The sequence below is a fragment of the Pleurodeles waltl genome, chromosome 7, assembly GCF_031143425.1.
Source record: "Pleurodeles waltl isolate 20211129_DDA chromosome 7, aPleWal1.hap1.20221129, whole genome shotgun sequence".
NCBI lineage: Eukaryota > Metazoa > Chordata > Amphibia > Caudata > Salamandridae > Pleurodeles > Pleurodeles waltl.
Genome location: NC_090446.1, coordinates 548999607 through 549025872, shown reverse-complemented (window position 1 = coordinate 549025872; position 26266 = coordinate 548999607). Strand labels below are relative to the sequence as shown.

General features: G+C 49.8%; 1 protein-coding gene across 1 annotated transcript in view; it reads right to left on the bottom strand.

The window, feature by feature from the left end:
- The window catches only part of LOC138246922 (extracellular calcium-sensing receptor-like), a 287015-nt gene that overhangs the window by 37400 nt on the left and 223349 nt on the right, over positions 1-26266 (bottom strand). The window contains exons 4-5 of the mRNA XM_069201669.1: positions 24399-24629; positions 19642-19765 (exon numbers count right to left, since the gene is read on the bottom strand). Of these exons, the coding sequence (XP_069057770.1) occupies positions 19642-19765; positions 24399-24629 (355 nt within the window). The remainder of the gene's footprint in view (positions 1-19641; positions 19766-24398; positions 24630-26266) is intronic.

Genomic DNA, 26266 nt, shown 5'->3' with positions numbered 1-26266 from the left:
TGGTGATAAATGGTCAGAGTTACAATAGGATGTTTGAATGTAACAATAAGTCCATACAGCAAAACAGCCAACACATGTTTCGTCTTCAAGACTTTGTCAAGGCTGTGGAAACATAGATGAAAAATACATACATGTCGGTATAGTATAATTGCGCAAGGTGACTTCACAACGTCTAAAATTCTTTGTACAGAGGTAAAGAGAATAATCTGAGCGAAGGTGCAATAGAATTGTGTGAATTAAGTGCAGGGATGCGTATAGTTAATGTGACAACCAGAATGTAGTGTGAATGCCTCAATAGGTCTTATAGGTGACTAACTGAATCACGTTCCAGAAGAAAAAGGCAAACAAGTCAGTCTAGAGTGGAATAAAACAGCAACATCATGCGAGCTGAGATTGTTATAAACGTGTCTACACAGTGTGATACATTACATATGCTTTAACATTTTTAGAAAACATTGAATCTTTGTGGTGAAGAAACAAGGGGGGATGCGAAGTGTGTTGTGATGTATAAATAGTGTGAAGAAAAAAGAGTAAAGAAAGAAGTAAGAAGTAATTGAAAGGGGGTAAGGTACCTTCAGATGTATATAAAACATTATATGTAAACACGAAAGGTACATAGATCAAGCTGGTGGTAGTCATGAGTCCTTGGGAGAAATCAATTAGTATATGCAAATGATGGCCATGATAAGCCTGGGGTATAAAACAACAAAAAATACAATTTAATGTAAAGCAGGTGTTATGCAGAAAGCTACTTGATTTTAAAGCTACATACGGAGTAAATAATCTGATATGCCAAGTTCTATATTGTCGCTGGAGCGTTGCACCGTCACTAGCTTTTCCAAGGTTGCTGTGATTTTACATGTGTAATATTCTTTTCACTTTCTAGAAAAACTCGAAAAGTGAAGATGGAGCCTATCAAATTAGAAAGGTTTTCTCACAACGCAATTAAAACTTCTAAAGGAACGTTTTACTTAGTCTTTTTATGTCCATGCCATCCCCCCTAATGCCACTTTAACCGCTTATAAAAACCAAAATCTCGATCAGAAAAAAATTCATTCTAAAACTAGAGAACGTTTTATCACTTAGTCTCTGTCTGTGGTATAACTTTACTTCATGCCATGTTAAGACACACAATCGGAGCATGCTGCGCACTACCAGACTTCTACAGAAATTGAAAGGCTATTCTATTCACACAACGTGGTATGCTTTTGTCACATATTTATTTTTTCTAGCCGACACAGATTAGTAAAGCTTTCCTCGCCTGGCTGCATTGAGTTCCCCGTAAGAGGGAGAAAGTAGTGAGACAAGCCAGTAATGCTGGCAGTACCTTTCCTCAAGTATTTGTGGAGCGAATAAACCTGTGCCGTGCACGTCGGAGTTTTGGTAGAGTATTTGGCCCATGTGTGTGTCAGCCTCTTTTTATAGGTTGATCGGTTCAGGCAAAAGAGAGTCAAAATAGAAAAGGGACTCAAATTAAGACGGCGAGCAGTTTGAGCAGCCCAAGGTGGGGGCCATTTTGAAACGGAGTGAGTCTATATAGAGACTAGTGCTACGAGCAATGGAGGCATTCAGAAAAGGAGAGGGGTGTGGAGATCAGACGTAAGAGTCATGCAGAAAAGTGTATATAATAAATATAATATAACTGTAGTTTGTTAGAAGTACCATTGTCACAAGGTAAGGCATAATACACAAAAGGTGGTATGAACTACCGTCAAACGATGTATAAGTATACAAAACAGTAAGCATGATACAAGACCAAGATGAGTGGGTTACAGATTCATCTTGTAAGTCAGAGAACTTACTAATATAGAGAACAGAAGTTATAGCTGGACACATAAAAAAAATAAATCTTAGTGTATGAAATACATGGAGGTGAGTGTTTTTATACAGCTGAGTTTTAAAGAAAGGTGTATAGATCCTTGTCAATGTTAATGCCCTACTCAACAGCTCTGAGTCTAATAATCCAACTGCTTTCCAGTTGTCTAAGCCGTAGCGTTTTATTGCCGCCTCTGGGTAGTGAGTTCACTGTGTCAATGCCATGTACACTGATGCCCAGTATCTCTTGTTGTCTATGCTTGGCATTGTAGTGAACCGTGAAGGGGTAGTTGACATTATTGTTGCGGATGGCCCTGATGTGTTCTTGCAATCTCTCCTTAAGAGGTCGGATAGTGCTACCCACATAGATGAGACTGCAAGTGCAGATAATGCAATACACTACAAATTTGGTGTTGCAGTTAATGAATTTATTGATTTTGTAAGTAACTGGTGAGTTGTATTGGAACTTAGTAAATTTATCTTTGATGAAGCAGCAAATATTGCAGTGCCCACATTTGTAGGATCCATAAATCGTTCGTAAATGCAAACTTGCAAATTTTTTTGAAGGTAGACCAGTGCAGACTGATTTTACTGCTCCTGTTCCCTGTCCCACTAGTAACATCACCATTAAAGACTTGAAAGATATTCAGACCCTTCTCTCTTTAGAATCTCTATCGGACATACCTCCATCTTTCACAGACATCACATCAGATTTAAACATTGATCCTTACACACACCTGGACAGTGGTCTCAAGACCTCCTCGAAATTTACTCCTAATCTAGGAAGTGACAATGTCATCGACATCTTTTACAGACAAGTCACGGCTGATTTCTATCAACTTGAGGACTTATATCGCTCAGGACATAAACACATCACACACAACATTACTATCCCTGAAAGAGAAGCCCTTCACTCCCTTGCTCAAAACAAAGATATAGGGGGTCATTCTGACCTCGGCGGTAAAAGGCGCTTACCGCCGGTCAGAAGGCCGCCACAATACCGCCGCGGTCGCGGTAAACCGCCACGGTCATTCTGACCCTCAAGAGGCAAACCACCAAAAACCCGACATCCACAAAAGTCCGCCACACCAACGGCCAGCGTTAAACTGGCGAAGACCAAACCTCCACCGTCACGTCAACAGAAATACGCCCATGCCATTACGACCCACGAATCCACGCAGCGGTCTTTCAACCGCGGTATTCCATTGGCGGTACACACCGCTGCGCTAAAAATACACATACAGCTCCAAAACACAGCCACATTGGACAATTTGAAATACACACACCTGAGACACATACACACAACACTCCCACACACCCAATTAACTATAAAACACACACCCACATCACCCACAAACCCCTACGACCACAAATCAGAGACGAAGCCCAGAGAGAGACAGCACAGAATAGAGAACACCATCACACAGAGGCACACTACACCATCACCCACACAACAACCACGCACAAAACACCACAAACCACCACACTCACCACACTCATCACTGCAAACACCACCCCACACCTCATCCACACCACCCCATGGCACCCCAAGACACCCCAGGTTCTCAGACGCAGAACTCAGGGTCATGGTGGAGGAAATAGTTTGGGTAGAGCCCCAGCTCTTCGGGACACAGGTGCAGCACACCACCATTGCCAGGAAGATGGAGCTATGGCAAAGAATAGTGGACAGGGTCAACGCTGTGGGACAGCATCCACGAAATCGGGACGACATCAGGAAGCGGTGGAACGACCTACGGGGGAAGGTGCGTTCCATGGTATCCAGGCACAACATCGCGGTGCAGAAGACTGGCGGCGGACCCCCACCTCAACCCCCAGAATTTACAACATGGGAGGAACAGGTCTTGAACATCCTGCATCCTGAGGGCCTCGCAGGAGTATCTGGAGGAATGGACTCTGGTAAGTCTAATCTCAACTACTTCATCCCCCCCACCCACCGGCATGCCAACTCATATCCCCTACATCACACATCCTCCTTGCTAATGTCTCACCATCACAACCCACCCATCCCAACACCAAACCCTGCATGCCACCACAAACCATCGACACCCATCACCTAAGCATGCCCACTGCACATACCCATCTCCCCCACAAACCGCCGTCACAACAGCCCCCACAAAGGAATGCCAGCACTGGGGTACACGGGCACCCACCCATTGCACGCTATGGCACACATAGAAGCAATAACCATACTCTTATACCCCTGCAGGACCCGAACGCCACCACACCGCCCAGGAGGGTCCAGAAATGTCCATCCCACCCCCAGAAGAGGCCCCCAGTGATGACAGCAGCTCTGTCTCCCTGGACCCAGATGACCAGCCCGGCCCATCGGGGACCTCCCCCGAGGCCCATCGGGGACCTCGGGGACAGCAGACCTACCCCCCTCTGGGAACACCAGCACAGCACCCACCCAGCGGGCCCATGCCTCTGTCTCCAGGACACGTCAATCAGCGGTGTGTCCACCACTACAGGGCACCCAGGGTAACCCGCCACCCCAAGAACAACAGGGACCTGGGGGCAGTGGTATTGGGCACACGGTCCAGGGGACAGAGGCCCAGGGAAACAGGGGAACTGGGAGGGCTGCTGTGCGACAGGGGGGGGACAGGCCCAGGGAACCCACTCTCCACGAGGCCCTCACCTCCATCATGGGAGCATACCACCACTCCCAGGAGACGATGGCGACGGTCCTGGCCAGGTTCCAGGAGATCCAGGTACTGTAGGAGGAACAGTTTATGGGGTTCAGGGAAGAACTGAGAAACATTAGTTCCGCAATGGGCACCATCGTTGTGGCTCTCAACCAGATTGTCAATACATTGCGGGACCATGTGGCACCACAAAGGGCCCCTGTCACTAGCATGGACCAGGAACAGGCTACCACCTCCGCCGGCTCTAGTGGACAGGAGGCCCCGACACAAGAACAACCGGCCACCAGAACCCCACCCCCTGCAGAAGAAGAACCACCCCGCAAGCGGGGCCTGAGATCTAGGAAGAAGACAGAGTAGGATGCCAAGACCCCCGCCAGGAAAGGATACCCCCTGATGTCATCCCACTGTCCCACATTGTCACCCTGTCCAACCTTAAACTGCCCCTGCTCCACCTTCCACAGGCATATGGACAATGCACCTGTGAGACTGAGAATCTGGACTCTGCCATGGACATTCCTCCACCATCACCCATCACCGATTTTCAACCATGTCCCAAAATTGAGCACTTTAATAAACACACTTATTGCACACAAATAATCTGAAGTCTGCCTGTATTTTTGAAAATATGTATTAGACATAAACGTGCCAAAATGACCAGTTACATTGTGATGATAACATACCACTGTCACACAGCTGTAGTCCATGGGCAAACAAAGCAGAGGTCACGCAGTGGGGCCCACATCTCTGAAATTGGAAGGGAAAGTCACAACTCTGTTAGCATACACTGGGTGAAAAGGACAGACAGTAGAGAGGCAGGAGACTGTAAGTAAATGTAAAATGCCGGTGTTGATTCTTACCTGTGTGTTATTGAAAATACTGCTGTATCACTGTGTCCCTGTTGTCTGTGTCGTCCTCTTCATCTTCCTCCTCTTCACTCTCCGCAGGCTCCACAGCTGCTACAACACCACCATCTGGACCATCCTCCTGCAGAAAAGGCACCTGGTGTCGCAAAGCCAGGTTGTGAAGCATACAGCAGGCCACGATGATCTGGCACACCTTCTTTGGTGAGTACATTAGGGATCCACCTGTCATATGCAGGCACCTAAACCTGGCCTTCAGGAGGCCGAAGGTCCGCTCGATCACCCTCCTAGTACGCCCATGTGCCTCATTGTACCGTTCCTCTGCCCTTGTCCTGGGATTCCTCACTGGGGTCAGTAACCACGACAGGTTGGGGTAACCTGAGTCACCAATTAGCCACACACGGTGTCTCTGAAGTTGTTCCATCACATAAGGGATGCTGCTATTTCGCATGATGTACGCGTCATGCACTGACCCAAGGAACTTGGCATTTACAAGGGAGATGTACTGGTCAGCCAAACAGACCACCTGGACATTCATGGAATGATAACTTTTTCTGTTCCTGTACACCTGTTCACTCCTGCTGGGGGGGACCAAAGCCACATGTGTCCCATCAATGGCACCAATGATGTTGGGAATATGTCCAAGGGCATAGAAATCACCCTTCACTGTAGGCAAATCCCCCACCTCAGGGAAAACGATGTAGCTCCGCATGTGTTTGAGCAGGGCAGACAACACTCTGGACAACACCTTTGAAAACATAGGCTGAGACATCCCTGATGAAATGGCCACTGTTGTTTTAAACGAGCCACTTGCCAAAAAATGGAGTACTGAAAGCACCTGCACTAGAGGGATCCCTGTGGGTTGGCGGATGGGTGACATCAGGTCTGGCTCCAGCTGGGCACACAGTTCCTGTATAGTGGCTCGGTCAAGCCTGTATGTCAGTATGACATGTCTTTCTTCCATTGTCGACAGGTCCACCAGCGGTCTGTACACGGGAACATTCCTCCATCTCCTCGAAAGTCCCAGCGGACGGTGCCTAGGAAGGACAACAGCGAGCACAGAGTCAATCAACCCACAGGTACGTTCCCACAGCTTGCACAGTACACGATTCTCTATGCATTGAATGGCTTGTATGAGTGTCGATGCAAGGCCTAGGCATGTGTGACGCAGTAGAAATTAAGCCATGTGGGCCCTTGAAATGGCGGCTGCCTGACCTGTGAAGTGCGACATTGGGATGTGAGGTCAATGTGCTGGCGTGGCACACCGTGGCGGTAGGTGGTCGAAGACCGCGGCGCAAAGCCGCATTGGTTAACATTGAACCCTATGGGTTTCAGGATCCAATGACGAAGTGCGCCGGCGGTTGCAGTACGCACTGCCGCGGACGTGAGCGCCATTTTCTATCTGCTTAATCACTCGAGACCTGATCATCCACAGGAGAGGACCTATACTGCAAGTGCTGCTGTGACCTCGGTCTGGAAGATACAATGGCTGCTGCGACTGGGGAAAGGGCCCCTGCCTTCACTTCTGAAGAATTGGAGAAACTTGTGGATGGGGTCCTCCCCCAGTATGCGCTACTCTACGGTCCTCCAGACCAACAGGTAAGTACACTGGGAGCATGCTTTGGGGGCAATGCCTGTGTTGAGTCGGGTGGATGAAAGATGGTGGGGAGGGGAGCGATTGAGGCATGCATCAAACGACGGATGAGAGAATGTGCCACATGGCAAGGGTGATGAATGGGGGGCCACTCACATCGAGCATGCAGAAAATTATGACAATGTTATTTCTCCCCCTGTACATGTGACATAGGTCAGCGCCCATCAGAAAATCAACATTTGGCGTGCCATCGCCAAGGACGTCCGGACCCTGGGGGTCCACAACAGACGGGGCACCCACTGCCGCAAGAGGTGGGAGGACATCCGCCGCGAGAGCAGGAAGATCGCAGAGGCTCTGCTGGGGATGGCCTCCCAACGTAGGAGGGGTGGCTCCCGTCAATTGACCCCCTTGATGTCCCGGATCCTGGCGGTGGCCTACCCCGATTTGGATGGGCGCGTGAGGACATCACAGCAGACACAAGGGGGTGAGTACAACCACATTCTGCTGATTTAGCGCACATTGGAGGTGTCTGGGTGGGGGAGGAGGGCTGTGGGTATCCCTAGGCCAGGGCGATTTCCGTAGGCTAGGCCCCTCCGTTAGGCATGGCCCTGTGCCCCCGCCCCCCCTCTGTAGGTTGCCTAGTACAGCTAATCATGGCCCTGTGTCACCTATGTGTGGATTTGTCGTCCATAGGCTTGTAGGCCATGTCCCACGGATTGAGTAGTGTACCCCAAGTGCGCGGCATAGTGCAGGGGGCTTCTGTGTCTGTCCCCTCCGCCAACGGTGTCGCCAATGCATGCACTCAACATGTCTTTATTTCTCCCCCCCCCTTTTTTATTGGTCTTCCTGTTCATGTGTGCATTAGCATCATCAGGCGGAGGAGAAGTGGCATCGGAGCACGAGGGAGCTGCATCTCACATGGCCCTGGAGGGCCATGCAACCGAAACGGAGTTCACCAGTGAGACGGAGGGCGAGGGGAGCTCCACAGCGGGGACACGTGGTGACACCAGAGACACAGACACGTCCTCGGAAGGGAGCTCCCTTGTGGTGGTGGCAACATCCGTGCCCACCGCAACAACAGGTACAGCCGCCACCCAGCGCACCAGCTCCGCCCTCCCAGCAGCCCCTCAGCTTGTTTCCCGTGCCCGCTCACCCAGGAAGGTGGGCATCTCCTTCGTCCCAGGCACCTCAGGCCCTGCCCCAGTTACCCCTGCTGCCCTCAGTGAGGAGGTCATTGACCTCCTCAGGACGCTCATTGTTGGGCAGTCTACCCTTTTGAATGCCATCCAGGGTGTAGAAAGGGAGGTGCACCGGAGTAATGCATACCTGGAGGGCATTCATTCGGGTCAGGCTGCCCATCAGCGATCGTTCAACGCTCTGGCCTCAGCACTGACGGCAGCCATTGTCCCTGTCTCCTGCCTCCCTCCTCCAACTTCCTCAACCCAGTCCCACTCCCCTGTTCCTCTGCCTATCCCAGACACACCTACAGACCAGCCTGCACACACCTCAACACCCAAGGCAAGCTCATCCAGACATAAGCACCACACATCACACAAGCATTCACCCAAGCAACATCCACATGCAAACATGCCAACAGCCACTGCCTCCTCTGTGTCCCCCTCCTCCTCGTCTCCCTCCTCCCTCCCTGTGACATCTCCACTCACACTTGCATGCACAACATCATCAGCCACTACGTCCATCACCAGCACACCCACCAGGACACTCCACACACGTGCAGTCACCACCCCCACTGCCATTTACACGTCCCCTGTGTCCTCTCCCAGTGTGTCTGTCACCCCCTCTTCCAAACCACACAAACGCAGGCAGCCACCCACCCAACACCCATCCACCTCACAACAGCCTCCAGCACAAGCACCTGCACCCAAAGACACCAGACCTGACTCACCTACAACCACATCCTCTTCCTCCACTCCCATACCCACTGCACCTACCCTTCCCACTGCTCCTAAAAAAAAATCCTGTCCAAAATTAACCTCTTTCCATCACCTGATCCACCCCCTCCATCTCTTAAGAGTCGAATCAGCACCTCAGCCACCACATCCCCTAGACCTACAAGGACAATAGTCCAGGGATTTTGGAGTCCACCACCTTCAAGGGCAGCTACTTTGGCTAGCAGTAAAGGGACAGCCAGCCCACCCCCTGGTAAAAAATCTAAGAAAGGCAAGGCCCGGCGCGAGAGGCCAGAGACAGCAGGCTCCAATGGCACTACCCTTGCACCGTCAGGAAGTGGGGTGCCACCTGTCACACCGACAAAGGGTGGAAAGGGCCACAGAGGAGCAGGGAAGGGTGGCAAGGGCAGCACGCCAGACAAGTCCGGCAGCAGGCGAGCTGCCCAGGAGGGCCCCACCAGCCCCATTCCAGGTGTGAAGGAGGACACCCACGGGCCCGGGACGGCAGCACAGGAGGGCCCCGCAAGCAAGAAGACAGATGTGCACGAAGGGCCCGGCTGCCACATGTCGGGTGGCGAGTGAACTCCATCTCATGGCCGGATCTGGTGCCCTGGAGACACATGTCAAGAACCGCTGAACAGGGCCCTTCAAGACAGGCACCGCTGAACAGGGCACTGCCGTGTCAAGAACCGCTGAACAGGGCACCGCCGTGTCAAGCACCGCTGAACAGGGCCCTTCAAGACAGGCACCGCTGAACAGGGCACCGCCGTGTCAAGAACCGCTGAACAGGGCACCGCCGGGTCAAGCACCGCTGAACAGGGCCCTTCAAGACAGGCACCGCTGAACAGGGCACCGCCGTGTCAAGCACCGCTGAACAGGGCACTGCCGTGTCAAGAACCGCTGAACAGGGCCCTTCAAGACAGGCACCGCTGAACAGGGCACTGCCGTGTCAAGAACTGCTGAACTGGGCCCTTCAAGTCAAGCACCGCTGAACAGGGCACCGCTGTGTCAAGAACCGCTGAACTGGGCCCTTCAAGACAGGCACCGCTGAACAGGGCTCCGCCATGTCAAGCACCGCTGAACAGGGCACCGCCGTGTCAAGAACCGCTGAAGAGGGCCCTTCAAGACAGGCACCGCTGAACAGGGCACCGCCGTGTCAAGAACCCCTGAACAGGGCCCTTCAAGTCAAGCACCGCTGAACAGGGCACCGCCGTGTCAAGAACCGCTGAACAGGGCCCTTCAAGACAGGCACCGCTGAACAGGGCCATTCAAGACAGGCACCGCTGAACAGGTCACCGCCGTGTCAAGAACCGCTGAACAGGGCACCGCCGTGTCAAGCACCGCTGAACAGGGCCCTTCAAGTCAAGCACCGCTGAACAGGGCACCGCCGTGTCAAGAACCGCTGAACAGGGCCCTTCAAGACAAGCACCGCTGAACAGGGCCCTTCAAGTCAAGCACCGCTCCGCTGGGCCCTTCATCTCAAGCACCGCTCCGCTGGGCCCTTCATCTCAAGCACCGCTCCGCTGGGCCCTTCATCTCAAAGCACTGCTCCGCTGGGCCCTTCATCTCAAGCACCGCTGGCCCATTGGCAGAAGGGTCAGGGCCGGATCTGTGTCGGGCAGGGCTGCACAAAGCACTCTGGGCACCATGCCTCCTCCAGAACCAGTGGAGTCTGTAATCCACTTGATAGACTGTGGCTTTGCACTCCCAAGGATGGTACAGTGGGCAATCCACCCACTGTAGAGACTTGTGAGACTGTGGCTTTGCACTCCCCAGGATGGTACAGTGGGCAATCCACCCACTGTAGAGACTTGTGAGACTGTGGCTTTGCACTCCCCAGGATGGTACATTGGGCAATCCACCCACTGTAGAGACTTGTGAGACTGTGGCTTTGCACTCCCCAGGATGGTACAGTGGGCAAACCACCCACTGTAGAGACTTGTGAGACTGTGGCTTTGCACTCCCCAGGATGGTACAGTGGGCAATCCACCCACTGTAGAGACTTGTGAGACTGTGGCTTTGCACTCCCCAGGATGGCACAGTGGGCAAACCACCCACTGCAAAGACTTGTGAGACTGTGGCTTTGCACTCCCCAGGATACATCAATGGGCATGGAGCCCTGTCGTGGATCTAGCGTGGTGCTGTCATCCGGCCGAGGTGCCCCCCCCCTTCCCTTCCCCCTGAGGTGCCTGTTGTATTTCTATCTGATGCCCCTGCAGTGTTCTCTCCGTTTCTGGACAAGTATCGTGTGTGGGCCTCGCCCATGCATTTTGGGCCCAGTGGTCCACGGACATTGAAATGTGCATACCTGCACTACTAATCGTGATGTATATATTTGGAATGTGTATATATTTATGTATATAAGAGCTTACTGTATTTTGATACATTACAATGGTTGTACTGAATTTCCTTTTGTCTTTGCATTCTTCCGGAGGGGTTGGGGTTTGTTCCTGTGATGTTTGGTAATGCATTGGTGTGTGTGTTGTAGTGTGCGAGGGTCGGGGTGGGGGTGGGGGTGTTGCGTGCATGTGTCCCTGACATTTGCCTCCCCCCTCCCCTATGTCGTAGGTGCAGTACTCACCGTTGTCTTCGGCGCCGCCATTGCTGATGTTCGTAGAGGAGCAGGAACACAATCGCAGGGAGTATTTGGTGTTCCGGCTTCATGGTGTCCTCCTTCCTCATGGAGTGTGTTCAGGTGAGCGTTTTCCCATTGCAAAAGCTGTTTCCGACGTGTTTTTATCCACTGTGAATCCGCCCTGGAAAAGGTGGCGGATTGGCCTGTTGTAATACTGTGGGCGGTACTTTGTCTCCCGTCTGTCTGTTGGCGGTGACCGCCGCACTGCTTGTCTGTACCGCCGTGGCGGTCGGAGTGTTAAAGTGACTGTCTATGTTGGCGGTTTCCGCCACGGTCATAATTCCCTTTTTTGTTCCGCCGGCCTGTTTGCGGTATTACCGACGCTTTAACACCGTCCGCCAGGTTTGAAATGACCCCCTTTTACTGCTAAACAGCTGAAGAGGTTCTGGCAGGAGACGGGAGTACCTACCCAGGGTGCCTCCGGGGGCCTGGGCAGAAGCCCATTCTACTGAGAATGTTGAGGAGGAGGGTGTCGAGGATGGCCCCTCAGAGGATTTCTTACCAGTAATGGGGGATGTTACCCCTGTAATTGTGCCCCCTTCCAAACCAGGGAGCAGTGTCATGGCCTGACCGCAGATGAAAGGAGGGAGGAGAGGAAGTTTCAACTACAAATGGCAAAGTTAAAAATGTAACCTGACAGAGTGAAGGCAGCAGCTAAAGGAGCATTGGCTGAAAAGAAACTTTAGTTGGCTCATGAACTGAGTCTCAAGGAGCTGGATCTTAAGGCAAAGCAGTCTGAGTCCAGCAGTAATGGTGGCAGCATACACGCAGGACCTGCTGGGGGAAGAAAGGTTTGTATACCCAAAAGTGTAGTGCTAAGTTATGTGGTGGGAGATGACATTGATGAGTGGTTGGCTGCTTATGAAGTTGCACGAAGGGCTCATGGAGTCTCTGAAGAGCAATGGGGGGTGGCCTTGTGGTGGTATGTACCAGTAGTGGGGAGGGACACACTTCTTACACTAGATCCAAAAGATCAAAATGTATATGCACTCATGCAAGCCGCTTTGCTTGCCAAGTTTGGCTGACTCCTGAGAAATACAAGCGGTCCAAGGAGAGGACGGCATAGGCGCACAGCGAGCGCCCCCTTTGATGCATGTCTGACAATAAGGGGATACTCTGTCTCCTGGATACCAGAGGCCAATAGCCTCTAGGGATAGGGCCACCTCAAGGTAGTTCCTTGGCAAGGTAGGCTTTTTGCTTTATTTCTTAGACCTGTTACCAACTGAACAGTGTGTTCTCAACTCCTAACGTGAGACATAGGGATCCATTGCCCTGATGAATGCCCCGAGACCTTCCTAGGCTCACTACTGAGGGCAGAAACATGTTGGCTATCACTTTTTAGATAGGTGACCCTGTGAGTCCTTGCTCTCACAGAGGTGTCCCATTCTACGCTTTTAACCACACCAAACAGACCCTACTATTAAATTGTAACTTTACACAGGTATCTGTTTAGGTGTTTTTATTCCCTAGATTAGCTGGATCCCGACTTTACAGACCTAGAATTCATTTACGCACTCCCTCCTGTTATAACAGGGAGGTTGAGTCCGCCCACGTGGTACTGTCCTACCTGGGTGAGGCTAGGTGGTCAAATGATGAAGCATGACACTATATAGTGTGTGAGACCACCTAGTCCGTAAAGGAAATCCCCCTCTTTTCTCCTCTTTAACTGCTCACCAATCTCATACTGACCCATTTCCTCTAATAGAGGACCACAAGGAACCAAGGGCACAATTGGTACCCTTGGTGTCTATCCCTCAATGTATAAGAGAACCCCGTACTCTTTAGTGTGTCCCCTGAGAAATACAGTCAGAAGTTCAGGAACAGCACCAAACTCTCCACGCAAACTTAGGTAGACTGTTTTGATTTCTCCAATAAGGCACTGAATGGATGGGTGCGGGGCAGCACAATAAATGATTACAAAGGATTATATAATTTGATTCTGAGAGAGCATATGCTCAGTATTTGTTTTAAAGAGTTGCGCCAGCACTCAGTAGACAGTAAGCTGACTGATCCTAGGAAGCCTGCTGAGGAGGCGGACCTCTGGGCTAGCACCAGAGTGTCCAAGAAGGTATCGGGGGGGGACACCCACAAAGGTGGTCAGGGTTCGGAACAGAAGAAAGAGGGGGAGAAAAACTTAAAAATAAGGAGTTCCCAAACGGTCCCCAAAACAATTCCTGGCGGGGGGTACCCAGTCCCCACCTGAAACTACAGGAAAGCCAGGATACTTTGACAAGAAGAAAGGGAAGTTTATCTCCAAATGCTTAGAGTGCTACCAGCTTGGACACTCGGGGGTGACTCCCAGTGTCCCAAGAGAGCACAGCCCCCCAATGCAGGGCAGACACCTGGTTTGGCTAGTGTAGCGCTTGGGAGGAGACAGTCCCAGTAGGCTTTGGAGCGCAGATAGAGGTGTTGCTAGTATCCCTGGGAGATAAGGAAATGGTGCTAAAAACCCACATGCCTGCCAATACTTCCAAGTATAGGCAGTGGGTCACCATTGATGGGCAAAGGGTGGAGGCTCTGCGTGACACAGGAGCCAGTATGACTACTGTCAGGGGTCAGCTGGAGTCAGCAGGGCAAATCATCCCTAATACATTCCACCAGGTCATAGTCGCTGTCAATTCTAAGAGTCACCTACCGGTGGCTCTGTTTCCCTTTGAGTGGGGGGGTCTCTGGTACTCTAAATGTAGCTGTCGGTCCTGCCATGCCCGTAGATTGTCTGTTAGGCAATGATCTTGAGTATACTGCCTGGAAGGAGGTAGAGCTCAGGTCCCACCTGGAGATGTTAGGTTTGCCTGAGTGTGTCTGCATGACCATAAGGTCCATGGCTGCCCGGGAAGGGAGTCAATGGCGTCTGGAGCCTGGAACAATGGCCCAGACAGCCGCATGAAGGAAGGGAAAGGGGCGCAGTAAACCAGCCCCAGATATTCCCATGGTGGTGGATGGGGTCCCAGATGAGGAGGCCCCTGAGCCAACTAGGGAGGATATTGCCAACCTAGGTAACCTGCCTGAACTTGCTGGCTGGGAAGTAGAGGGTGGGCCAATCAGGGAGGAATTCTGCAAAGCGCAGAAGGAGTGCCTCACTCTTGAGAGTCTGAGGCAACAGGCCTCAGTCCAAGCAGCAGGTGAAGCCTCAGGCGATCACCACATATATTGGGAGAATGATCTGCTATACAGTGAGCCTAAGGTACCGGCCACTGGAGCAGCACGTGTGCTGGTGGTCCCCCCGTGTTACCGGGCCTTCCTACTGGGTCTGGCTCATAACATCCACCTGGCAGGACATTTGGGACAAGACCTTTGCCAGGCTTGTCACCCACTTCCATTGGCCTCGAATGTGGGTAGCCTCAGATAATTTCTGTCAGGCCTGCCCAACCTGCCAGGCTAGTCGGAAGACAGGGAAAAGGCTTAAGACTCCCCTGATCCCACTCCCCATCGTTGGCACCCCCTTTGAAAGGTTGGGCATCAACATCATTGGTCCCTTGGACCCCAAAACCGCCCTCGGCAACAGGTTTATCCTGGTTTATGTGTACCATGCCACCCGCTATCCAGAGACAATCCCTCTAAGGACAGTGATTGCACCGGTGGTGACCAGAACTCTGATGGGGATATTTACCCAGTGGGGCTCCCAAAGGAAAGTTGTGTCTGACAGAGGCACAAACTTCATGTCAGCGTACATGAAGTTCATGTGGGATGAGTGTGGGGTAACCTACCAGGTTACCACCCCGTACCATCCTCAAACCAATGGGCTTGTTGAGAGATTCAACAAGACCCTAAAAAAAGGCATGATTACTGGCCTACCTGAGGCCATGAGGCATAAGTGGGATGCCCTCTTGCCATGCCTTCTCTTTGCTTATAGAGAGGTGCCCCAGAAAGGGGTGGGGTTCAGCCCCTTTGAACTTCTCTATGGTCACCTTGTCAGGGAACCATTAAGCATAGTCAAGGAGGGATGAAAGAAAGCTCCCAAGAAACCCCCACCGGATGTGGTCAGTTACATGCTGGCCCTCTGCAACCAGGTGCAGTGTTTCTGTAAAAAGGCCAAGAGTAACCTTGAGGCCAGTCAAGAGGTGATGAAGCAGTGGTATGACCAGAAGGCCACTCTGGTAGAATTCTCACCTGGCAACAAAGTATGGGTGATGGAGCCAATAGAGCCTAGAGCTCTCCAGGACCTATGGACTGGCTCATTCAAAGTGAAGGAGCGAAAGAGGGAGACCACTTACTTTGTGGACCTCCAGACCCCTAGAAACCCCCGAGGGTTCCCTACCACATCAGGCTGAAGCCTCATTTTGAGAGGTCTGACGTCAGTCTGCTCCTTGTGACAGATGAGGGCATGGAAGAGGAGAGTGAGCCTCTCCCCGACCTCTTCCCTGCCAAACAAAATGATGGGTCAGTGGAGGGTGTTGATCTCTCTGGCTTCCTGACTCCAGACAGAGAGGAGACTGCTATGAGTTATTGGAACAGTTCTCTTCCCCCTGGACTTCCCCCAGTTCTCTTCCTCCTGTCCACGACATTGACACAGGAGACAGTCCCACTGTAAAGAACAAAATGTACAGTTTGTCAGACAAGGTGAAGGCCAGTATCACGGAGGAAGTCGCCAAGATGCTGGCTCTAGGGGTTTTTGAGAAGTCCAGTGGTCCCTGGGCCAGCCTTGTGGTGCTGGTACCCAAGGCTGCTGCACCCGGTGCAAAGCCAGAACTCCAGTTCTGCGTGGACTACCGGGGTCTCAACTCAGTTACACGGACTGACGCTCACCCCATCCCCCAAGCTGATGAGCTTGTAGCTGACTAGGCGCTGCCGAATTCCTCAGTACTTTTGATCTCACATCAGGGTACTGGCATATCGCCTTGACTGAGGGGGGGCGAAAAAGAGATCTGCATTTTCCACGCTGGAGGGCCATTACCAATTCTGGGTAATGCCCTTTGGGTTGACAAATGCAACCGCTACCTTCCAATGGTTGGCTAACGGAGTCCTAGCTGGCATGGATGTCTTCTGAGCAGCCTCCCTAGCCGACATCGCCGTCTATAGTTCCAGCTGGGAGGAACAACTGCTCCACCTAAAGGAGGTGCTTCAGGCCCTGCAACAGGCAGGCCTGACCATCAAGGCTAGTAAGTGCAATATTGGGCAGGGTTCCGTGGTGTACTTGGGACACCTAGTAGGTGGTGGCAAGGTGCAGCCCCTCCAGGCCAAGAGTGAAACTATCAAGGCCTGGCAACCACCTAGAACCAAAATCAAGGTGAGGGACTTCTTGGGCCTCACTGGTTATTATTGTAGGTTCGTCAAGGGCTATGGGACCATTGTGTCACACTTGACAGAACTCACATCCAAAAAGCAACCTAGGTTGGTGAACTGGACAGAGGCTTGTCAGAAAGCCTTTGACTCCCTGAAGGAAGCCATGTGCACAGCCCCCATGCTCAACGCACCTGACTACTCCCAGGAATTTATTGTGCAGACAGATGCTTCAGAGCATGGCATAGGGGCAGTTCTAGCACAGCTAAATGAGGAGGGCATAGATTAACCAGTAGTCTTTATTAGCAGAGGACTATTACCACAGGAACAGAGGTGGAGTGCTATTGAGAGAGAAGCATTTGCTGTGGTCTGGGCACTGAAGAAGCTGAGACCATACCTGTTTGGAACTCACTTCTGGGTTCAGACAGACCAGATGCCCCTCTGATGGCTCATGCAGATGAGTGGTGAGAATCCTAAACTCTTACCAGGTACTTTGTGCTTGCAAGAGACACTTGTTGCTATTTAAAGACTAAAGACACTTAATATCATTTTTACAGTAATATTTCAACGTGTACTTATTAATTCTTGATCGTTTTGACCTGCATTTATCCAGATCAATATTATATATTTTTCTGAACACTGTGTGGTGTATTTTTGTGGTGTTATACTGTGTTATTGCATGATTTATTGCACAAATACTTTGCCCATTGCCTTCTAATTTAAGCCTGATTGCTCAGTGCCAAGCTACTAGAGGGGGGCACAGGGTAATTTGGAGTGTGTGTGATTTACCCTGACTATAGTGAGGGTCCTTGCTTGGACAGGGGCAACCTGACTGCCAACCAAAGACCCCATTTCTAAAACCTGCCCACCAACATTTGTACTTTTCCTTTTGTGCCCTACTACCCTGAAGACGTTCAATACTTGTAGATGATGGATAGTTTGCCTCTTGTCCCAGTTCTTTGTCCCAAATGTTGGCAAAGCGAAGCCTCAAGTGGGAGACTAAACTTTGGCTGATTTCATAGTGGAATTTCCTACCACATGCTTATCTGAGAAATAGCCCCAAATGTCTAGAAAGAAGTAGAATGAATGCCACTGTGTCACCTTTGTTCATGAAGAGGCATATGTTGTTGGTTGCCACAATAAGGTCTGTCTCACTGCTATGATTGGTTCTGAATCCTGATTAGGTGAGATCAAAGTGGTGATTATCATTGAGGTAGCTGGACAGCTGGGCATTAATGAGCTTGTCCCGAACTTCGGCTGGTAGTGGAAGAGGGAGATAGGTCTTTAATTGGTCATGGCTAGGGGTTCCGCCGAAGGTTTCTTGAGAAGTGGCAAGATGGTGTATTTTCAGGAGTCAAGGAAGGTAGAAGTGCAGAGTGAGAAGATGAGAATGGGTGTGAGAGCAGCAGATGGGGTTAAGCCTTTTGTAAAGATATGGTGCAGGTAAGGGTCCGTTGGGCCTAAGAGTAGACAGAGCACATAGTGTTAGCAGTTTCCGTTGTGCTGATGACTGGCAGCAGGTCTATGCGATTGCTGGTGTCATGTTGTCATCAAAGTGAAGCACTTTGTGGGTGAAGTGGTCCGGCGGGGGCGCAAAGTTGTTGTAGATGGTGCTGATTTTGCTTATGAAGTAGCTGGAGAGTTGAGTGTAGTGTTCCTGGGATGAATTGATGGTTGTAGAGATGACTGAAGGGGACTTATTTGAATTCATTCCCAATTGTGAAGATTTCCTTCGGTGGTGTTGGAAGTGTTTTTGGATCTGTTCAGTGAGAGCTCCCTCACTGGGAACAAAAAAAGTGCCCTAAGTGGCTCCATGAACCATGATATTTGCCTGGCAAACTTTCAGCGCCTTTAGAGGAGTCGCTGTGGCAGGTGTTCCGCAAAGTCACAGCAATCTCTGTCAGGCAGGAGGATATCTCTGTTTATGGCAGGCTGTAGTCTACCAAGGCAGTAGTGTACATCTGGACAAGGAGTCCTGTTCTAACATATACAGCCTGCCAAGGATGTAAATGACCTCTAGAGTGTTCACATCAATTCCATGGTATCTAGTGATCCATAATCCACACAATACAAGAGAGTTTTGCAACAAAACACAAGTCTTTATATTTTCTTCCTATTTACGATCCCTATTCACACAGCCATCACATAGATACTTAGCCAACATATTTTCAACCCTTTTTGAGCTTTAGCAAGGTAAATATTCACAGTTGCTACTCTGGCATCTTTTGTATAATCAATAAAAAACAATTCCTTCAGGGCATCTTTTATGACGCTAATGTTTTGAAGAGCTGCATTTCATCCAATGTCGACATGACAATAACATTTGAAAATAAATACTCATACCCAACAGATTCAGATTAGCTTCTATGGTGCAGGAATCTGTACAGAGACATTTATTAAATACTGCCACACTAGAGCCGACATTCAATTATTAGTGATTCTACAAAATATTCATGTCATCAAAGATGTCATGCAAGAACTGTTTTCATTGATAAAGTCATCAAATCCATCTGATGAATGATTGAAAAGAAATAAAAAAAATGAAGAAAATAAAAGGACTTGATTATTCTAATACACCATGGCGATATGTGGTTTAATTTGAATCATGTAAATGTGTGTATCAACTCTGTTATTTTGAAATAAATGATTGTTACCAATTTGTTGGGACACTGAAACACAATTCCAAACTACGACTTTCCTAGGTAATCCAGGATGCCTGGACACCCTATCCCGTACCAGACTGAAGCATTAAGCAGCACATAGCCCTCATTTGACATTCATTAGGAGTGCAAATCACACATTTAAGAGTCAGGCTCCCGCTCAGCAAAGAAGAGAATGATATTTGCTGAAAGTCTAATCAGTATCTTTGCATTGCTGCCTTGCTCCATTAAATTAACTGAATTTATGTTTCTTTAACCAACTTAAACATCTTATTGTAACCTACCTGTGTGGTTGGTAATGCTTCCTTCGGAACATAGGACACACTCGTAACAGCATCGAGGCTTCCCTACTATAGCTGTTTTTCTATACCCCTGCCGACAGGGCTCACTGCAAATGGAGACAGGTACCTGAACACAGAGACGGTGTAAAGAGTGCAGATATAAATTTAAAATAAAATTATATCAGATATATTTCTATACTGTTTAAATACAGGAGGATTTCAGCCGTAGCTAAACTGAGCTAACTTCATGGCTGCACCATTTCTCGCACCTACATGGTCTAACTTGAATTCAACACATCGTTTGGACCAACAACATTCTAGAGCCTGATTCAACAAACCTTTTCCACAAGTAAGTTTGCCGTATATGCTGAAATGCTCCCAAAGCCATATGCAAAACTGCAAATAGATTCACAAATGCAGAAGCAGCATACATTTCCATTTTAAAATGCCCCTCGTAAATTCACCTTCTCCTGCAAAATTGAACATGCAAACTGCGCTTGCATAGTTATGTCACTATCACAACGATAGTGAATCTTCCCCAAAGGAATGTCAGGTTTGTGGTTTGGGAAAGGCAACACAAGAGGTAAATACCTGCAAAATCATAACTTTTTTGACATTCATATCATTTGCCATGCTGTACCCAGAAATCTCTACACGTTTAAACGTATGCTTCGGCACAGCAACCAAGACATAAATGTCTTGATGGTATGTTATATGTATGGTAAAGTGCACTATCATCCGCAAAGTATCCTGGCACAAAGCAAGTGTATGTGCCTATCCCTGCCAGTGGGTTGTTGGTTAACTAAAGAGCAAGGTCTTCAGATTATTGCAGAATTCAAGAAGAGATGGGGAGGCTCTGATGTGAAATGAGAGGCTGTAGGAAAGTACCCTCTTTTTGACATGTTACCCCCAATTTCTGACCGATGTCAGTGTGTTTGACATTGTCACTGGGATGCTGCTATCCAGGACCCCAGTGTTTATGCTCTCTCCTCTCAATGTTGTCACTGCATACTGGTAACCCAGTATTTCATCCCACATTGGCATACTGGTCACCCCTTATAAGTCCCTAGTATATGGTACTTAGGTACCCAGGGCATTTAGGTTCCAGGGGATCCCTATGGGCTGAAGCTTTACTTTTGCTACCCATAAGGAGCCCATGCAAAGGCTTCTGCAGGACTGCCATTGCAGCCTGCGTGAAATGGTGCATGCACACTTTCACTGCCATTTACACTGCACCAGGTCACTTATAAGCCACCTAGATGTCAGGCTTTGCTACCCTGAAGGCTGGTTGTAAAGTACCTGTGTGTGAGGGCACCGCTGCACTAGCAGAGGTGCCCCCACATTGTCTAGGACCATTTTCCCAGACTTTGTGAGAGCTGGGACGCCATTTTACGCATGCACTGGACATAGGTCAATACCTATGTCCAGCTGCACAATGGTAACTCCAGATATATGGCATGTAAGGTATCTAACATCTTGGAATTATACCCCAAAACTGATTCTATTATTGGTTGTATAATTTCATTCACTCTGGGGGGGCTCCACAGTGGCCCCCAATCTTGCCATACCAGCCTTCTGAGGTTTTTCAGGCAGTCCCAGCTGCTGCCACCTCACAGACAGGTTTCTGCACTCCTGTTGCTAAAGCAGCGCAAGCCAAGGCGAGCAGAACAAAGCATTTCCTTTAGGAGACTGTTGCTACACCCTCCCCCTTTGGAAATAGGTGTTACAGGCATGGGAGAGATAGCCCTGGGTTTTGCCATCTCGAATTCCAGGGTGGTGGGGCACTCTGGGAGCATCTGAGTGGCCAGTGCCAGCAGGTGACCTCAGTAGCTGACCAATCCCCCTTTCAGGGATCTTTAGGTTCTCTACTCTGGGTGTTTCTTCAGATTCGGATTGCAAGACTCCACCAGGAATCCTCTGCATCCTTTACTTCACCTTCTACTGACCAAACTGCATCTGGGCCCTCCAGGAACTCTACAAAATGCAACAAAGAAGCCAAGACGACTTCTGCAACATTGTATCTTCAGCTCCTGCCAGGAACTGCAACTGTTTCCAGGTTGTGCATCCTCAGATGGCAGCCAGTCTTCAGCCTGCACCAGAAGAATGAAGGAATCTCCCTTGACGTGTAGGCGTCACTTCCCTGCTTTAGCAGGCACGCCTCTGCAGTGATGACCTGTGGAGTGGGTTCCCTCGCCTGGTGAAGTGCCTGGATCCAGCAACACTGGTGGTGGACTGAAGTGGTCCTGACGGTCCTAAGGTCCAGCTGTCCAACTTTGGCGGAGAGCTTGCCTCCCCACAAAAGACAGCACCCCCATGCACCATGTGTTTTGCAGTTTCCAAGGCTTGTGTGCGACCTTCCACAAAGTTCCTCATGCACAGCACAGCACAGCTCCAGCCCCCAGCACTCTTTCCTGTGGCGCACAGCTTCCTGAGTGTGATCCCTTTGTGTAGCGTTGCGTGGGCCTCCATTTGCACATTCTTTGTCCTCATGCTGTGGGTCTCCTGTGCACGCTGCCTGGTATTCTGAGGGCTCCCTGAGTTGCTGAGCGCCCCCTCTTCTACCCCTCCTGGGGAGAGGCCACCAGGACCCTCCTGGTCCCAAGCAGCGCCATTTTCTGCTAACTGCATGCTTTCCATGTGCAGAGGCATGTTGGTGGTACCCAGCAACGCAAACCAGACTGCAATCATCCATCCGGCGTGGGACATCATCTGGACCAACCAGGAACCCACATCCGTCTTCTTGGGTGCAGTACTGACTGTTCTTCACCCATGGTTCTTCTTTTGCACCTTCATCCGGGTTAGCAGGGGCTCCTGTTCTCCCTGGACTCTTAAGTGCTTCTTGGACTTGGTCCCCTTCTTCCACAGGTCTTCAGGTCCAGGAATCCATCAATGGTGTCTTGCAGTCTCTTCTGGTTCTTGCAAAATCTTCTACCACGTGTTCTTGTGTGTTCTAGGAAATGTACTGTGATTTACTCCGGCTTTCCTGGGCTCTGCTGTGGGTTCTATTACTTACCTTTGATGTTTTCTTACACCCCCAGCACCCGTCTACACACTACACCTGCCTAGGTGGGAAACTGACTTTTGCATTCCACTATTTTAGTATATGGTTTGTGTTCCCCCTAGGCCCATTTCTAACTATAGTGATTTTCACTTTGCACTGTTTTCTAACTGTTTTTACAGCATTCTAGTGTATATACTGTGTATTACTTACCTCCTAAGGGAATATAGGCGGTCATTCTGACCCTGGCGGTCAAAGACCGCCAGGGCGGAGGACCGCGGGAGCACCGCCGACAGGCCGGCGGTGCTCCAATGGGGATTCCGACCGCGGCGGAAAAGCCGCGGTCGGACCGGCACCACTGGCGGGCTCCCGCCAGTGTACCGCCGCCCCATTGAATCCTCCAAGGCGGCGCAGCTTGCTGCGCCGCCGAGGGGATTCCGACCCCCCCTACCGCCATCCAGATCCCGGCGGTCCGACCGCCGGGATCCGGATGGCGGTAGGGGGGGTCGCGGGGCCCCTGCAGTGCCCATGCCACTGGCATGGGCATTGCAGGGGCCCCCGTAAGAGGGCCCCTACATGTATTTCACTGTCTGCTGCGCAGACAGTGAAATACGCGACGGGTGCAACTGCACCCGTCGCACAGCTTCCACTCCGCCGGCTCGATTCCGAGCCGGCTTCATCGTGGAAGCCTCTTTCCCGCTGGGCTGGCGGGCGGTCTGAAGGCGACCGCCCGCCAGCCCAGCGGGAAAGTCAGAATTACCGCCGCGGTCTTTCGACCGCGGAACGGTAACCTGACGGCGGGACTTTGGCGGGCGGCCTCTGCCGCCCGCCAAGGTCAGAATGAGGGCCATAGTCTCTAAGGTATTTTTGGCATTCATGTCACCAAATTAAGGTACCATTTTTTTGTAACACTGAGTATTTTCTTTAACGTGTGTAAGTACTGTGTGACTACAGTGGCATTGCATGAGCTTTGCAGGTCTCCTAGATAAGCCTTGGCTGCTCAGCTACAGCTACCCCTAGACACTGACTACTTTTCACTAATAAAGGATAACTGGACCTGGTATAAGGTGTACGTACCTTTGGTACCCACTACAAACCAGGCCAGCCTCCTACAGAGGCTGTGCCTCACTTTACGAGCATTCTAAGAGAATGCCCATCCTCCTGATCTGGTTCTATTTTTGAGTGGGATGGTTATGAGTAGACATCCTACAGACCGGAGTGCTGCAGGTGGTTGGTAGAAGGAGGAGCAACTGTTCAGGTAGGGGAGGACTAAGTTGTATAGTGACTTGAATGTGTGGGTGAGCACGTTGTTGTATCTGAAGCCAATGGAGCTCATTCAGGTGTAATGTGTTATGAGTTCTGTGTGGGAGGTTGAGAATGAACGTGGCTACCAACTTCTGTATGGCTTGCATTGTTTGAGCGAGCTGCTTGGTGAACCCAGCTCCTATAATGCAGGTTACTGGTGACTGGATCATGAGTGACAGATTTCCTAGTGTTGCCTGGAAACCATATGAATACCTTTTCTAGCATCTTCAGTGCCTGGAAGCAGGATGCAGTGACAACATTGGCGTATGTGGACATGGTTAGTTTGCTGTTGATGATTATTTCAAGATTCCTGGCATGGGTGCTGGGTGTGGGTGGGATCCAAGTTTTGCCCGCCACCATTTGTGATGTATTCTTATTGAAGGTCACTACATCTGTTTTGACTGTGGTGAGCTTGAGACAGTTAGCGTTCATCCAGTTAGTAAGCTTGGTTACTAACCTTGGTGGTAAACATGTTTCTTTTGTTGGGGCTCTTGTCCGAGAGGGAGAGCATGAGTTGCATGTCATTGGCTGAGGAGATGATGTTGCTGTTGTCTGCAAAGATGACGTTGGCCGCAGAGATCATGTATGAGTTGAAGAGGGTGAGCCTGAGTGACGAACCTAGAGAAATTGTCACTTCACCAATTAGTTTGCCGGCAATCAAAGTATGAGGTTCAAGGCTGACAGCTATCTGCTAAGAATGAGTAGGTCCAGCTACGAGCAGGCCCTTGGATGCCAATTACATGCAGGTCCTTACTGATAATGGGGTGTGAGGCCATGTCAAATGTTGCAGAGAAGTCAATGAGAATGAGGGCTGCCATATTGCCTCTGTCAAGGATCAAATTGATATCTAAGGCAGTGATGAGTGTTGTTTCAGTACTGTGGCTGGGTCTTAATCTGAACTGCGTGTTGAGGAGGAGCTGGTGGTTGTTGACGTGGTCGGTGAGGCACCAGTTAATTCATTACTCTAAGACCTTTGTGCGGTATTGTAGGAGGGAGATGGGTGTGTAGTTGATGGTGGCTTAGTTCTAGGTGTCTAATAATGTGGCTAAATCAATGGAGGCATTAACCCCTTCGCTGCCAGACCTTTTCCCCCTCAGGTGCCAAGCCTTTTTCGGGTATTTGGGGCAGTTTGCGCTTAGGCCCTCATAACCTTTTGTCCACATAAGGTACCCACGACCAATTTGCGTCCTTTTTGTCCAACATCCTAGGGATTCCAGAGGTACCCAGAGTTTGTGGGTTCCCCTGGAGGAGACCAAGAAATTTTCCAAAATACAGCAAAAATGTTGTTTGCAAAAAAGGAAATGGTAAAAAGGGGCTGCAGAAGAAGGCTTGTGTTTTTTTCCCTGAAAATGGCATCAACAAAGGGTTTGCAGTGCTAAAATCACCATCTTCCCAGATTCAGGAATGGCCAGACTTGAATCAGAAAAACAAATTTTTCAACACAATTTTGGCATTTTACTGGGACATACCCCATTTTAACTTTTTTGTGCTTTTAGCCTCCTTCCAGTTAGTGACAAAAATGGGTGTGAAGCCAAAGCTGGATTCTGGACAGCTAAACATTTCTGAAAAGTAGACAAAATTCTGAATTCAGCAAGGGATCATTTCTGTAGATCCTACAAGGTTTTCCTACAGAAAGTAACAGCTGAAATAAAAAGAAATTGAAATTGAGGTGAAAAGCAGCCATTTCTCTCCACATTTTACTTTGTAACTTTTTCCTGCTATGTCAGATTTTCAAAACCAATGTACTGTTACATCTACTGGACTCTTCTGGTTGCGGGGATGTATAGGGCTTGTAGGTTTATAAAGACCCGTAGGTACCCAGAGCCAATAAAGGAGCTGCATCTTGCAATGGGTTTTCGTTGTGTACTGGGTATACAGCAATTCATTTGGTGAAATATAAAAAGTGAAAAATAGGTACCAAGAAAACCTTTCTATTTCCAAAATGGGCACAAGATAAGTTGTTGAGAAACAGTGATTATTTGCACATCTCTGAATTCCGGGGTCCCCTTAGTAGCATCTGAATTACAGGGCATTTCTCAAATAGATGCATATTTTACACATTGTCTTACATTTCGAAGGCAAATATGTAGAGAAAGACAAGGGGCAATAACACTTGTTCTTCCATTCTGTGTTTCCTCAAATCTCCTGATAAAAATGGTACCTCACTTGCGTGGGTAGGCCTAACTCCCAGGTCAGGAAACGCAACATAGACACGTCACATTTTCCCCAAAAAAACAGACCTGTTTTTCGCAAAGTGCCCAGCTCTGGATTTTGGACTCTAGCTCAGCCGGCACCTAAGAAAATCTAGCAAATCTATAAATTGTT